The 16,230-nt window shown below is 43.1% G+C and overlaps 2 protein-coding genes across 2 annotated transcripts in view; one reads left to right on the top strand and one right to left on the bottom strand.

Moving 5' to 3' along the window:
- PHF7 (PHD finger protein 7) overlaps positions 1-6,329 on the top strand; it is a 47,689-nt gene extending 41,360 nt beyond the window's left edge. The window contains exon 12 of the mRNA XM_074198138.1: positions 1-6,329. The gene's annotated coding sequence lies outside the window, so the exon portion shown is untranslated.
- Positions 4,873-16,230, bottom strand: part of SEMA3G (semaphorin 3G) — a 23,596-nt gene continuing 12,238 nt past the window's right edge. The window contains exons 13-16 of the mRNA XM_074198133.1: positions 13,224-13,265; positions 11,681-11,909; positions 10,699-10,838; positions 4,873-8,797 (exon numbers count right to left, since the gene is read on the bottom strand). Coding sequence (XP_074054234.1) covers positions 8,354-8,797; positions 10,699-10,838; positions 11,681-11,909; positions 13,224-13,265 — 855 coding nt within the window. The 3' untranslated portion in view covers positions 4,873-8,353. The remainder of the gene's footprint in view (positions 8,798-10,698; positions 10,839-11,680; positions 11,910-13,223; positions 13,266-16,230) is intronic.

Consider the following 16,230-nt stretch of genomic DNA (forward strand, 5'->3'; position numbering starts at 1 on the left):
GTAATCACCTGGAAAATGTGTGTCATCAGTGAAGAGACAGCTCAGCAGAATGATACCAATTCAGAAATACAAGTAATAATCATATCTCATACTTATATATGAAATCAATAGCTTTTAAAGTCCTGTATCCTCCTTTTTTTTTAGTGGATACCTAAAACAGCTGAAAGTCATCAAGGCAACTGTTATTAGGCAACTCTTATTAGTAGGCAGCGCCTTAGCAAAGCAGTAAGAACCTTATTTTACCTAAGAGGGCCTGTGACACACACAGATAAGTAATAGGGAAATCTAAAGAAGGGACCTCCTTCGGAGGTCTTGACATCCCTCCTCCCCATCTACATTTGCTGCCTCAGGTCCTACCCATTACAAATCAATAAATACTTATTAAATGCCTACTATGTGCAAGGGAACTCCACGTCACATAATGAAGTTCAGTGGAACATTACTATTGCAATCACAATTTTCTTGCCATTGATCTTGAGAAGCATTCTATCTTATGCCCATTCTATCATACTCATTTTAGGAATGTAGAATAGTACCCATACAAGTCTCACTATATTTAAGGCAAAGTACTGTGCTTCTGAGAAATGAAAGTTAATTCTTGGATATTCAGGTTCAAACTTGGAGTGTTGGCAGCCTTAATTATATTTGGTAAGAATCTCATTGTGACTAACAGAGTTAAAAACATTTTGCCCATAGTACAGCATTACAGTTGAAGGGTTTTCTGTTCATTCTAACCACAAACTACAGAAAGTAAGGTTTTCAATGGGGAAAAAAGACAAAAAACAGACATCCCCTTTGGCTCAACCATCCTGAGGAGCAAGACAATGTGTGGTGTGGGTGGAAAAAATGAGACTTAGTAGTCCCTGCCAACTTGTCTTTGGCCAAGCCTGGCTTTTGGGCCCCACCCCAAACACACCCCTGATAAACAGGAAAGGAGCCATGATATACAGTGAACCATCCTCCTGAGCTGTGTCTGAGGCATCTTTGACCATCAAAGCCATCTCCTATCCTTAGAGGAGGTGGTAGGGGAGATACCAGGCCAGTGAAACAATTCCCCATTGTGCTCTCCCTAGCCTCCATGCCATTAAGCTCCCTGGAAAGCCAGAGGGTTTGTAAATAACTTCATCTGGTCTTGCCTGGGCTTTGTGTTTGTATGTTATTTTTTCTTTCCCTAACAATGTTCTTCCCAGCCTAGCCTGCAGTTCACACTATTGTCTGAGGCCCTTAGGCTACAGGAAGCAGAACCAGATTCTTATCGGCCAAGGAGGGTGGTTTAGAGTCAACAAATGAGATCACATCCATAATGTCAAATACTTCTCTGTCATTCTGTAATTTTTTCTCTGCCATTTAGCTCAAAGATACTTGTCACCAAAGGGGAAAGGTACCTCAGACTTGGTGTATTCCCAAAGGAAGAAGACATTTTTTAAAAATCTAGTTGTGTGGTCCCACATCTGGATATGAGACTTCCATCCCTCTGATTCCCAGAGTTTTTCTTCAGCAACTCCTCCTCCTTCCTCCGTTTATCGCCTTGTAAAATGAGAATACTCATTTTACAGTAAGCACAGTCAGTAAGCATTTGAAGAGTTAAATGTTTTAAGAATAAAGCCATCCTTCTAGCCCAAAATATAGACAATTAGAACACATTGATTCAGACTCCAAAATTTATCTCCAAGTGAATAAAGCAGGAACTAAATGGTTTTCTTTCATTAAAAAAAGTCCAAGGAAAAGTGAATGGCTTCAAGTAGATGCTATCTTTTAAGGGTCATCCAAGGTAGTAAGAAGGCAGAGTGATGTATAATTTGGTCAGTAGGAAGGAGGCCACATGAGCAGAGGGGTACCATTTATCACTGTGCCCTAGTTGGGGATGGGGCTCAGGAACAGGATAATTCTGAAACTCTTATCACCCCATTTATTTCCAGGATTGGCCCTATCCCTCAAATTTGTAGCCTTAGGAGCCAGGAGACTGAGGGCCCTCTTTGTATTGATATTTTACTTGTTTCCTGCCATAGGACAGGATCCCCTGTAACCCAAAGGTATTGCAATTGTGTCAGGAAAAAGCGGCCCAAGGGAAAGGGAAGAATGGATTGCCGGAGTCAAGAGTCTTGGCACGTTCCCCAACAGTGCAGACTGTATCTGAACAGTTGTCTTGTTTCCATATCCCACAGAAAATACATTCCCAACCTCTGGAATGTTGCCTCCCACCTGCTGCTTCTGTGTCTGCCATAATCTGATTTCTCACCTCAAGCAGGAGTATCCTAGATTGACATGGGTTAAGAACACTTCAAATGCCCCAGGCTTAAAAGGATAAAAGGGAGAACTAAAGGATCCTGAGAAAGTTGAGTTAAAAAGTTCTCACATTCTACTCCCTGATCCCAGAAACTTATCAGTTATAATGAAGAGAAGCCTGTAGGTTGGGGTGAGCAGTGACAAAGGTAACATGGAAGATAGGAAAATGTCTTGAATACTAGAGAGGCAGGTTTCTTTGAGGGACACAAAGGAACAGAGATGAGGAGCAAGACAGTTTTCAAAATTGAGGATACAGCTCAGTTTTTAGATAAGGACTTGGGAAGGGAACATGGAGCAGCACAAAAAAAATAGATGATGAGCACGAAAGACAAGTCACTGACACAGGTGACTCCATGTTTAAACATACGTGGTATAAAAGGAGGGGAATGTGTTTTACAAGGAAAATCAAGACAACCAAAAATATAATATCAGAGATGTAAGGTACCTTTGAGATCATCCAGTCTTAACTCCTTTATTTTACAATGGAGAAACTGAGGTTAAATGATTCTTGCTTGGTCATATGGCAGAGATAGAGCACAGTGAGGGTGGTATGGAAGAGCTTTTATGATAAGAGACAGTATAGCATAATGAATCAAGCCAGCTAGAAGACCTGACTTCAAGTCTCATCTCTGACACATACTGACTGGATCATCCTGGGCAAGTCCCTTGTACTAGGCTATACAGAGAAGGTGTTGACTTTGCGGTAGTAAAGAGAATTTCCTCATTCTGTGTTCCATCTCTGGTCCAGTTCCTTTCCCCCATAGGCAGAATTGATAGCTCAGATCCAATATTATTTCTACAATGCTATACTGCCTACTATATTGGTGGAAAAGTCCCGAAGTAGTATAGCCAGGTGACATTGAATTGGAATTAAGGGATGAAAAGGGAGAAGAAAGTAAAGTCATAATCCTAGCCATTGAGTGATTGAATAAGTTGTGGTAGAGAAAGTATAAGCCTTGCTCAAAGAATGGCTTTGAATGACTTACAAGATGGCAAGTTAACTGCCTTTCTTTTCTGAGTCAGTGTACAGTGCTTATTCCTGCAGTCCCCTTGAGGCCAGACCTGTACATATGGAAATAAATCCTACCTAGGCTCCAGAGGTCCCATTGTGATAATTGAACTGCCATTCCAGACCCTCCACAATGGGGGCAAAAATATAGTTCCCTTTACTCCTTCACAGGAATCCTCTAATCCAACTAAACCTGTCTGTTTGCTGAGCACGCATTCAAGATTTTGCTTTAGGTCTGCTGCTCCCCATGCCTAGGGTTTCCTCTCTCCTTTCCTTCAAACCTCAACTCAAGTTTACTTCTCCCTGACTGTGCCACTCATTTAGATCTTAATGTTGGTTTCATTTTACAACTATCTTTTCAGCTTCTCACCCTGTCTGTGTGTCTACATGGTTCAGCCCTAGGAAGGCAGGGGCTTGGCATCATACTTGTGTCCACTTAGCATAGGTCCTGGACATGGTAGGTGCTCAGGAAATACTGGATGATAGCATAACACATTGCTGACTTGAAGGATAGGTTATTTGAAGAAAGGAAAAGAGGAACTTCTGCTGGTATCAATATCTTTTCCATGGTGCTTACTAGGTACAAAGCACTCTGCTAAGTACTTTACAATTATCCCATTTGATCCTTCAAACAGTCCTGTGAGGTAGGTGTATTATACGGAAGAAACTGAGGCAAATGGTGAGAGTGACTTGCCCAGGATCACATAGCAATTAAGTATCTGAGGCTGAATTTAAACTTCTGTCTTCCTAACTTCAGGCCCTACAGGCAGGCCATCTACTGCCACTTAAGGGCTATCCTAGGAACAAACCTATTTCATTTATCCTTTCTCATTTTACTTAGAGACATTTATTGAGGATCCATTATGTCAGATAGCTGTCTTCGGAAGTAACTGTGGAGACCTCATTTTACTGGTAGAATGAAGAATTGCCTAAAGTCATTTATGCAGAGATGAAGACAGACCCTCCAGGGAAACCCGGGTCCTTGTTTAAAATAACTATGATAGTAATGGAGCCCAGCCCCTAACCCTTTAGACAAGAGTCCTAGGCCTACCCTTACTAGGGAGGATATTTATTTTCTCTCAATCTCCTGCCCCCCCCCCCCAAGACCAGCTAACCCACTTTTGTAAGAAATGTGCATGATCCTGATTGGTATGTGGGAGTTCCAGAAACAGGGTACTGGGGCAGCTAGGTGGTGCAGTGGATAGAGCACCAGCCCTGGAGTCAGGAGGACCTGAATTCAAATGCAGCCTCAGACACTTAATAATTACCTAGCTGTGTGGCCTTGGGCAAGCCACTTAACCCCATTGCCTTGAAGAAAAAAAAGTACTGCCAAAAGGGCCAGGTGATCCAAATTAGTGCTCATGGCAAGGAGAGGGATCTCTGATAAGAACTACAAGGCTTTGTTGATTGAGATGAAAAGCAGGGAGCTGGGCCAGTTGATGCTAATGCAAATATCTGGGATTGTGAAAGGATCTTTGCTCCCAGGACCAAAAAGCCTCCCTCCCCTACCCCTATCAGCATTTCTTTGAATTCTGGCCCATGCTAAAGAGGTTTCAAATCATCACAGATACACAGGATAGGTTTTCTCAGTTTAATGAACAATCTTAGTTTCCCATAAAACAGAACACTGCTGTTTTCTCCTTGCAAACCTAGAGCCACCCTTCACAGCTTCCTCTATCCACAGGCCATGAAATAAGAAGAGCAGTGCTGGCAGAACAGTATATGCACAGAAACAGTGATATCATATTATACCCATCCCCAGAGGTTTAGCATAACAGTCTTCTGTAGTTATCCTTCTAGAGGACTAAATAAGTTACATCATAAAAAAATAGGAAACATACTCCAATGGCATAGAGCATCTTCTATATGCAAGGCTCATCCCAACATAGAAAAATAAAATTCAAATAGGTGGCATGTTTACAGGACTTATTCACAAGTGAAACAATATGGTATATTTAGAGGAACAAGCTTCCAAACAAGATTTGGTAGAATTTTTTTTTTTTTTTTTTTTTTTTACTGAGTAGGCTCTTAAATGATTCTTGGCTTGACCAAGATGAGTATGGACTTTGTCAAGGACTGGGGCCCTACTCAAACTGTGGATTGTTAATTGGTTAAATGGTCTTAGTTATAGCCCCACTTTCTCTTCCTTGACCTTTGTTGGCTTAATACAAGTATTTTACACTTTCTCTTTTCCCTTTTCATCCCTTTTCCCACATTCATAGCAGACAGCAGACTCAGGAAGGGTCTCATCTGCTCTCATCTCATGCCTTCAGGTTGTTCACTTGGAAATTCAATGGGAGCCAGACAGCAGGGATAGTCTGTATATGGGTTTCAGAGAAAGGAGCAAACTTCCCCCCCATCTCACTATTTTCTTTTTCAAAGAGGAAATGTCAGACCCATGGTTCTCCCCACTCCTACCCCTTTTGCCCTTTTTCTGCATCACTGACTAATGCATTCATCTCCAGAATAGGAAGAATCTTTTCAATTTAATCCTCCCCCATTCCCCAACCCTGGGGCTAAATTACTCTCTGGATGGCTCGATGTAACATTGTCCAGGAATGTTCCAGGAATAAGAGGTCCTAATTCTTTTCTCTAAACTTGCATCTTTGGGGGGGGGGGGGGTAGAAACCCTATTTAAGCTGACTCATTCCCAATATCATCGGAACCATGCCCAGTAAAAAACTACAGACCTAAACTAACAACCTCCTAGCTTTTTCCAAAACTCTCAAAGATCTTAGAGAGGGCTCCTTTCTCATTATCCCACTATGAATCCCACATGCTTTTCCTTTAAGATCCTGGGGCCTCTATATTCCTCTGGCTCTCTGCCTACCAGTTCAGACTGTGAAATCTTTGACACTGAATTTGAACCTTTGCCTTGATAGATGGAGACCCAGTAAGAGGGACCAGACCTCAGGCTCTGGGGAAGAGGTCACATGCAATTCAGAGGCTGATCCTCTACTCCACCCTAATTCCATGCAACTCCTAGACTTGATCCCCTCTACTACACCCCCAGAAAAATGATGGAAAACCAAAACCCTCATTTCCTCTACCCTAACCTACTACTTCTACACTTCTAGATCTCTTCTGCCAAGAATTCCTCACCCTCTCTATGCATGTGGGGTGGGGGGAGGAAGAATGAGGAACCCAAATTTTCTGAGTTCACACTAGCCATTATTACAACAATATTGTAGCCTAGAAGAATCCTAGTTGGGACATGGGGAAGGGAGAGCTGAAGGAGGGAGCAGGAATTTGCTGTCTGAAAAACCAGGAAATTGCAATAGTAGGAGGGGGTGCCCAGTGCACCTTGTAGATTTTTTTTTAAGTCCATCATCCCTACCTTTCAGACAACAATTTTGGCATGGTCTTATGCTTGCACATTCCCAAGAAAGCTACTTCACTAGGCAGCCATTCTTGTTGGGCCAGTCTATTATCAAATTAAAAAATTTGAAAACCATCTCCCTGACTCTTGTACCCATTGGCCCTAGTTCTACCCTCTGGAGCTGCAAAGGATAAGTCTAATCCTTTTTTCTGTTATGATAGCTCTTCAGATATTTAAACACAATGACCATGCTGCTTTGTTCCTTGTCCCTGATCTCTGCCCCCCCCCCAAATCTCCAGGTTAAACATCTCCAGTTCCTTTGGCAACAAGATTGTTCCTCTGCTTATGCTCTACTTTGTCTATGTCCTCTCTGAAATACAACAGAGCTAGAAACAGTGTTCCAAATGCTAAGAAGGGCAAAGGGCAGCAGAATTATGATATTCATTGATTTTCTTTCTTCTGAGCACTTTATTATTGCAATCCCATATTGCTTTACCATTTTTTTTAATAATATGGATGACTTCATATTAAGTCTATGAGAAAAAGAACTGGGTCTTCTGTTGCCCGTAATTTGTCTCTTGTTGGCAGCCAAGGGGTGCCCCAATTATCAGTTGCTTCATTCTAATAAGACTCTCCAAGGGGCAAGATGTGGTGGCATAGTATGGAATTCCCCCTAGATTTCAAGGACAAGAGCATAGTTCTATCTCTTCCATAAGTCTGGGGGTGGGGGTGGGGGGGGAGATGAATAAGGCTATTGATGATAGAAGCAAAAAGTATATAACAGTGTGGCACAGGAGAAAAGGTTGCTGGCTCAAAATTTGTTACTTGCTACCTTTATATTTTGAGTAATTTACTTCATCCTTTGGATCTCAGTGGTTTCTTTAAAATGAGTGATTGTATTAGTCTTTTTAAACCATCCTTTTCTATGATATGATATATCTGATATTGGGTCAAAATAAATTTCTCATCTCTTTCTCCTCCCTCTCTCCATACATCATCTTTCAGGCTAATCTCTACGGTCCCACCATCCATCACAAGGAAGAAATGATTCACTTAGCAGAAACTCTGCTAGGAGTTTTTCTATATTGAACAAGCATGGAAGCATTTGGCCTTATGCCTCATTGCTCTCTTTGATCCGTCCTCCCCCAGACGTTGCATCCTGGGAGAATCTCAGTATCTCTTGTCCCACCTGCTACTACTTCAACATGAGACTGATAGCTCTGGCCCAGGCACCCTAACAGTTGATCAGAATGGCTATTTTTTTGCAGGCTGAGAAAGAAAAACAAAAACGCCCTCATCTTTGGGCACAGCTGGAAATGTGTTTGGAAAACCAAACCCCACCTCCCAAGGAGAACAAAGGGCGGTGGAATATGAGCAGGCCTCTTGAGGTTTAGGCGGTCCCTGGTGACACTGGCAGGAAGGGGTGCGGGCTGTGGCACAGAGGGTTAAGGAAAGGGGCCTCCCAGTCCTCTGTAGAAGCCTGGGATCCCCAGGCTATGAACTCAACCCTTGGATTCCTGCCTTTCAAGCAGAGATTTAGGCAGAGGCCTAATAGGCCTATCAGGGGCCAGAGATTTAATTCCTACAAATGATAGGGTGCTAGACAAGATGGTCAGTCTATGCTCTGGACACCCTTGCCCCAGCTATAAGTGTGGGAGAAGTAGAAAGCAGGACAGCCAATGAGGTTTTCCTCTGGGACAGCTAGACAATGCTGCTCCCTATGCCAACTACCTACTCTTCTATGTAGCTTCCACTTCACGGGGGGTCCGATTGCGTTCCCCCTGTGCTCGGCTCTTTGCCTTCTTTCCCAGCTCAGTCCCCAACCAGCCCTTGCCCTTGTTGTGCTTTCCCTTGCGTCGGTAACGGTCACCACACCATACACGCTCACAGTACTCTTCTACCCGGGGTAGATTGGCATAGCCAATGAGTTGGAGAATGTCTTTGTACCAAGCTCGGGATGGGACTGAAGCAGAATTCCTGAGGATAGATTCCTCTTCCCCATGCTCCCGGGGAAACAATCCCTCCAGCTGTTCAGCCACTATCACCTCCAATGCCAGTCTGGCCACTGTTTGGGCAAATCCATGTTCCAGGGTCTTACATGAGTAAGTACCCACATCTAGGCGATTAAGCCTCCGGAATAGCAGCCCATGTTCTGTTTGTAGGATTCGTTCATCTGTCTTCACCTGTTGGGAACAAGATCAGTGAAGAGGGTGGAAAAGCATTTTTGTCTCAACAAATACCAGATGTCCTTTCCTTGCCTCCATTAACCTTCCCCAACTACTCCAAGCCCCCACTGATCTACTACTACTCTTCCTCAGAATTCCCAAAACACTTTAGTCACAGATCAATATTTAGCTAATTATTCAAAATTTTTTTAATATTTAGTTCCTAATCATTTCAGATATTTATTAGGCTTCATTCTCCAATTCTATGACCTAGCATATGGATTACTCTTAGCTTCCCCAAAAAAACAGATGACTCCTGCCCCAGTGAACCACCAGCCTCTCTTGTACCTCTAAGTAATCTTCCTAACCTCAAGAACCATGGTTTCTGCAAAGAAACTGCTTTTATGAAGGCTTTACTCAGTCCCATCTCTCAATCCCCTTCCCCAAACTTTCACTCCTCACCCTCTGCCACCACTCCCTAGGAATTCCTCACAGTGCCAATTTGCCAGCTGGCCCATCACTGGACCTCCCCCAGTTCCCAAGCCCAGATTCCCTTTTCTTTAATCAATCTGTCTTGTCCTCCCCAAGACCCTGTCAAAGTAGGGTCAGCTAGTCCTGAAATTGCTCCATCCCACCCACGCCTGCCCCTCTGAACAACAGACTGAAGCTGTCTCAGAGGCCAGGCTGGCTCTTCCGGATCTGCAGGGAGGGAAGGAGGGGGTCAGGGCAGACAGCTGGGCTCCTAGCAGGAAGCATCAGGACCAGGCAATGGAAAAAGGCCAGGACCTGGAAGTCAGGGGCCCAGGCCTGGTAAGGGGGGGGGATGGGTGGGAGCACCTCATGAGTAGAGGGACTGGCAATGGTGAGGACCCTTTCAAAAGTCCTCCAAATTTGGGACAGAGAGAAGGGAAACTTCCTGGTATGGTAAAGGATGATGAACCTGTACCCAGAAGGCCAGACCATAAAGCTTGAGGGTCTAGGGAATTCTTAACCTGGGGTATCTGTGAACTGCATTTCAGTGTAATCAGTTTATGTGTAAATCTTATATATTTTACTTTATGCATTAAAAATATTATTCTGAGAAGCTTCCAAAAGAGGTCCTTTATCTAGGGGATGTTGCTTCTGGCTTCAAAGGGGTGCTATTCCTTTACCTCTTCAAATTTTTCATGGCTCAACTAGAGGTACACCTCAGTGAAAGTTTCCCTTTTGACTATATTTCAGTCTACATTGATCTTCTTTTCAAATTAACTTTACAGTGCTAAACAGCCTCTCCCATATGCTTCAAAACTTAATTCTTTAACTATTCCATGATTGTTTTTAAAATATTGCCTTTCCTAACAAGTTTGTTTTCTTTGAGGGGAGTTATTTATTTTTCTTCATAGGACTGAACACATAGAAGGAGCTCAGTAATTGATACATCCATCTGTCCAACCATTGGAGAATCTAAGCATTAGTCTACTATGAGCCAAACAATGCTAGGCAGAGGATATAGAAAAATAAAAACCAGTCCCTGCCCTCGGGAGCTAACATACCACTGAGGGAAAGCAAATGTTTAAGCAAATGCAAAGTGAATATAAAGTAAAAGCAATTCTGAGAAGGAAGGTTCCAGAAAATGTTGCTTGTAGTAAATGGTACTTGACCTGAGGTGTAAAGAAAATGAGGGATTCCAATGGGTGAAGGAAGGCCTGTGTTCAGGCCTGTAGAGGGGATGTTAGATACTTAAGGTACAGCAAATAAGCCATTTTGGAGGCTGGCAAGGGGAGTGGGGCCAGGGGATGGGACATGTAACAAATTTAGAATGGGAGGAATAGTAAGATCAGGATTGCCCTGCCTTGGGGAAGAAAGAAAGGGGAGATAGATAGAGACAGAGGGAAGAAGAGAGAAGAGATGGAGAGACAGTAATGGGAAGCCATGCTCACCTGGTCTGGCTGTCCATCCTTGGATCTCTGCACAAACCAGTGCACAGTGGCCTGGGGTGACTTGGGCCGGCATTCCAAGAAGGTACTGTTGTGTTCGGTGCCATACACCACAGTGGCCTCCATATTCCCCAAGATATCCCCTAGAAGAAGGCAAAGATTCAACCTGACTTCAAGATCCTAACCTGAGCCCTTCTCCTGGGCCACAGCATCCAGGGCCATCTCCAGTCATCTTGATCCATATCTGACCACTGGACCCAGATGGCTCTGGAGAATAAAGTGGACTTGTCATGGCATTGCCTCCCTGAGGCCAAGTTCTTTGAGAATGGAGGACAAGAAACAATGGGATGGATCAAAATTGCTTACTTTGTCTTCCCCCCCTAGAGATGGGTTTGCAAGTTAGAACTGCAGGGAGTTCCTCATTCTTTCCAAATCTCTGACATTCATTCTCCCATTATAACATTATACTGCCTGCCTGACTGGTAGTATTCCTATTGGAGAAGTGGAGAGAATGAGGCCTATTGTGTGGGCCACATGGTAACAGAGCTGGGACTGTTCACCCAAGACTCTCTGCATTTACCATGACTGTTAGCCCCTTGAGGGCAGGGCCTGTTTCAGTGGAGCTGAAAACATGCTTTTTTAATTTTTTTCTAGGTTTTTGCTAAGCAATGGGGTTAAGTGACTTGCCCAGGGCCACACAGCTAGGTAATTATTAAGTGTCTGAGGCTGGATTTGAACTCAGTTACTCCTGACTCCAGAGCTGGTGCTCTATCCACTGTGCTACCTAGCTGCCCCAAAACATGCTTTTTTAATGCATTAATTTACAGTGCCATTGGGGAAGAGAGCTGTAACCTCAGGCTGGGCTGTCACCATCTCTGTTAGGTTTTGGGGTGGAGAGGGCAGAATGTCCACCCTCCAGACATTCTGAGGAAGTAGAAGTGAATCCTTCCCCACCCCAGGCCCCCACACCCATGTTCACACTCACCACTGTGACTCTGGCCTAGGCACTGCAAAGCTGGGTTGCCGTGTCGGATGTCTTGCCTTCGGAATCGCCGTTTACTAGAACTGGGCTGGTATCGAGTGCAGGTGTTGCCATCCCAAGCACAATAGGGATCCCGGGCTAGGCAGCACTCTGCACAGGCGTTCCCATACATCTCACATTGGTGCAGCCGAAGTTGGGCCACCCCCAGTGGAGAACCCACATAGAGCATTTGCTAGATCAGGATCAGACAGAAGGAGAGAGTAGTCAGTCTGGTACCCAATCTAGAGCCACTGGTCCTTAAGTCATTAAAGCATTTTAACCTCAGAAACCAATGGAGCTAGGAGACCTCTTCCTTGTTGAACTTTAAGTCTTTGGTTAATAGCAATTTAATTTACCTAAAAACTTGGGGTGGGGCAGCTAGGTGGTGCAGTGGATAGAGCACCAGGCCCTGGAGTCAGGAGGACCTGAGTTCAAATGTGACTTCAGACAATAATTGCCTAGCTGTGTGACCTTGAGCAAGTCACTTAACCCCGTTGCATTAAAAAAAATAAAACTTTGGGGTTGGTCACCTCCCCAAGTCCCTGACTCCTTCATTCTTAGCTTGTTCTAAACATACCTACTCTGCCCCAAATGTATATCCCATCTTCCTAATAAGTGCAAGTCCAATTCCTTCCCAATAGGGAGGCAGGAAAGGTTATGGATTTCTGAAAGTCCATCCTCTCAAGAAAGTCTTCCCAGATTAGCCAAAGAGAAATCAACAGCTCTTAGATCTCAACCCGGTGACTTTTAACTTCTGCTACTTCCCAGTAAAGACATGTCTTTGTCCTTCCCTTGCCAAATGATCCTGAGCCTAAACATACATAGGCAGATCTCACCTTAAACAAACCTGACATAGGAAAACCCAGATTTGTACAAATTGTAAATTGAAGAAGGGAGGAAATGGAATTCTTTGTAGGAGACATAGCACTATGGAACAGAAAGGGCAGTGGATTTGGAGTCAGAAATTGTGTTCTTGGACACATCACTTCCTTTATCTTGGTCTCAAGTTTCCTCTTATATAAAAATAAACAAGTTGGACTATATAGTTTCTTGGCTTCCTTCTTATTCTAAATCCCATGAGTGTTATTTGTGGTCTAGCTCTTTAAGGACAGTCCCCTAATGGCCTTAAAATACAGTTTGATAGACATGAATTTTAAGGACCTGCTTCCTCTCTGAAGCCTTCTGAAAGCTTGGAGGGATCTCCACCCTCCCTCCCCCAACTCCAACTTGTCTGGATCACACAATCCAGCCCTTGGCCGCACATTGTACTTCTGTTCTTTGATGGTTTCCTGTGTATGGGTCTTTCTTCCCAACTAGACTGTAAGCTCCAAGAGGTCAGCACCGCTTGTCAAAAACTCAACACGATATGAATTTTGAAAAGAGTTCAAGGGAAGTGGGGGAAGGTGGGAGGAAAGTGAGAGGGGAGGAGAAGAGGGGAGAATCAGAAGAGGAGGAAGAAGAAGAGATGAGGTGAAAAGAGAAATGGAAGAAAAAATGTTCCTCTTACCCGTTTAACAGAGATCTCCATCTCGATAATGGGGGTGGGTACCTAGGAGTGGAGTGGGAGTTAAGCTTTGAGACTGAGACTCCACCCTCCCCTTTACTCCATTTCTTTAGTCCCCTAATCCAACCATGCTAGCAATCCCAGAGGACTCTTCTTCAAAAGTTGGCTCCCAGCCTAGATTCAAATGAGTACTCTTCTGGCCTTTACAAGGGTCCTTCCTCCTCCAAGAGCCAAGCTCTTGAAGTGAAGGCCAAGCAGCCTTCTCCAGCTGTTGAATTTAGGAGAAAAAGTCTCCTCCGCCAGCCAACCTCCTCCCTGCTGGACTGTTTCAGTATGCCTAAAGCAGTGTAATTTAGCTAAAATCTTTGGGGGCTGGTCATTTCCCCAGGTTCCTAACCTCTCTGTTTTTAATTAGTTTGTTCTAGCCTACTCACCTCCTCAACACAGACTACTCAGAGATGTGATATATATTTATAATATATATATATATGCCCCCCACACACACACACATTCACACACCTTATACCTTACTGCTTGTCAATCTCTTTCACTGAATTATCATCTGTGTCCAGCCTCCTAACTGTGGCTGTTCCCCAAAGCTCTATACTGAACCCTTTTTTCTCTCCATTTTCTGCACTCACCAAGAACCATGAGTTTAGTCATCATTTCTATTCAGATACCTTTTAAACATACACATTTAGACTTTCTTTATACCTATCTGGATGTCTCATGAGTATCTCAAATTCAGCACATCCAAAATGGAGCTCACTATCTTCCCTCACTAATTTGTCTCTCTATCAGACTCTTCAGTTATGGTTGAGGACCCTTCCAGTCATCCAGGTTCACATGTTCAGAGTCATAGTCAACTCTTCATTCTCTCTCACTTGCCAAATACAAGTCAGTTGCCAAGCCTTGCCGGTTCTATCTCCTTGACATCGCTTACCTTCATGCATAGATGCATAGATGCATACACACACACACCACAGAGCTATCATCTTAGCTCAGTTCGTCATCTCCTTTGACCTAGACTATTGTAAAAACCTCCTGATTGGTCTTTCTGGTTCCAATTTAGTCACCATACAGCTGCAAAAATAAACTCCCTAAAACAAAGCTAGACCTTAACACTTCCTTACTCCCAAATCTTTTAGTAGCTACCTAGTGTGGCTAGGATAAATACAAACCTCTGCTGGCATTTAGAGCTGTCCTCAGTCTGGCTTCCCACTGTCTTTCTCAACTCATTTCATTTCACATCCTTTCTCACACTGTTCCAGCTAGAAGGGTTTACTTCCTGTGCCTGGAGCTAGATATCCCATCCTTTCTCTAGGCTGTCCCCTATGACAGCTCTAGAATATATTTCCTTGCCATCTCTGTCTCTTTAGATTCTTAGCTCAGATACCTCCTGCCCAACTTGCCTGATTGCCTCACTCCTTTAGTTCTCTCATCCACCTTAAATGATCTTCTTTTTACTTATCTGTTTATATGTTGGATCCCCCAATAAAGCAACAACTATTTGAAGCCAGGAACTAGATTCTTTTATATGTTTTTAGAACTAGGGTCTAGCATAGTGCCTCACACTTTGTTGTGTGGTTCAATTTCCAGTGTCCAAGTCTCCATGACCCCATTTGAAGTTTTCTTGATAAAGATATTGGAGTGGTTTTCCATTTTTTTCCCCTCTGGATCATTTGAGAGATGAGGAAACTTAGACAAACAAGTGACTTACAGTCAAATCTGAGACTAAATTTGAACTCAGATCTTCCTGATTCCACTGTGCCACCTAATTACCCATAGTCTTCAGCTTATCAAAATCTTTCTTAAACTGTGCCACCCAGAGCTAGACACAATACCCCAGATGTAGTCAAAGCAGGGAAGGATTCAGTGGCTTAGCTCTGGCATCATGCCCAAGGCCCCATTCACTCTTCTGACTGCCATAACATCCTGTCAATTCCAATTGAGTTCGTAGTTCACTAAAATCCTTGTGACTTTCCCAGATAAGCCTCTATCTAAACACACACACTAGATGGTGTAGTGGATAGAGGGACCAGCCTGGAGTCAAGAAGATCTGAATTCAAGTTCAGTCTCCGACACTGACTAGCTATATGACCCTGGACAATTCATTAACCCTATTTGCCTCAGTTTCCTCATCTTTAAAATGAGCTGGAGAAAAACAAGGCAAACCCCCTCCAGCAAGAAACCCCAAATGCAGTCACAAAGATTTAACTAAACAACTGCAAAGCCACAAGCTAGAAGTGATTTGATATGAAATAAAGCTGATCTTTTTGAACAGGGAAAATCACTTGAGCTCTTTAAATCTCATTGTGCTTATCTATAAAATGAAGCAATAAGATTATCCTTCAAAGTCCCTTTTAACCCTAAATATAGGAGTCTATGATGAATTTACATTATGAATTTCATCTTATTATATTTGGACCATCATTCCAGCCCATCAAGGTCTTTCTGGATACTCACCATCATCCAATGTAACAACTATCCCTCCTAGCTCTGTGTCATCATCAGATCTGATAAACAGCTCTTTATTCAAGTCAACATAAAAATGTTAAGCTGCACAGGACCAAGGACAGATTCCTGGGGCATTCAACTACAGACCCTCCATGTGGATATTAAACTATTAATGACTATTCTTTGGATCTAGACATTCAGCCTGCTATCATCTAACCTAATTCTCTCCATATTGACCATATGAATAATAAGAGAGACTCTATCAAATGTTTTGCTAAAGCTTAGGTAAACTATAAACTGGAGTTAGGAAGACCTGAGTACAAATCTAGCTTCAAAACTCTTTTAAAGACCCTGCACAAGTCACTTAACCACTATCAGTCTCTGTTTTCTCATCTGTAAGATAACAATAGCACCTAATTCCAAGTGAAATAATGAATGTAAAGTGCTTTGTAAAACTCTTAAGAATCTTATAAATGTTAGCTATTATTATCAAATTAATGAGATTAATTTGACATGGCTTGTTCTTAATAAATTCATGCTGGCTCTTGATGGT

This window comes from Macrotis lagotis, chromosome 8 (genome assembly GCF_037893015.1).
Source record: "Macrotis lagotis isolate mMagLag1 chromosome 8, bilby.v1.9.chrom.fasta, whole genome shotgun sequence".
In the NCBI taxonomy this organism is placed as follows: Eukaryota; Metazoa; Chordata; class Mammalia; order Peramelemorphia; family Peramelidae; genus Macrotis; species Macrotis lagotis.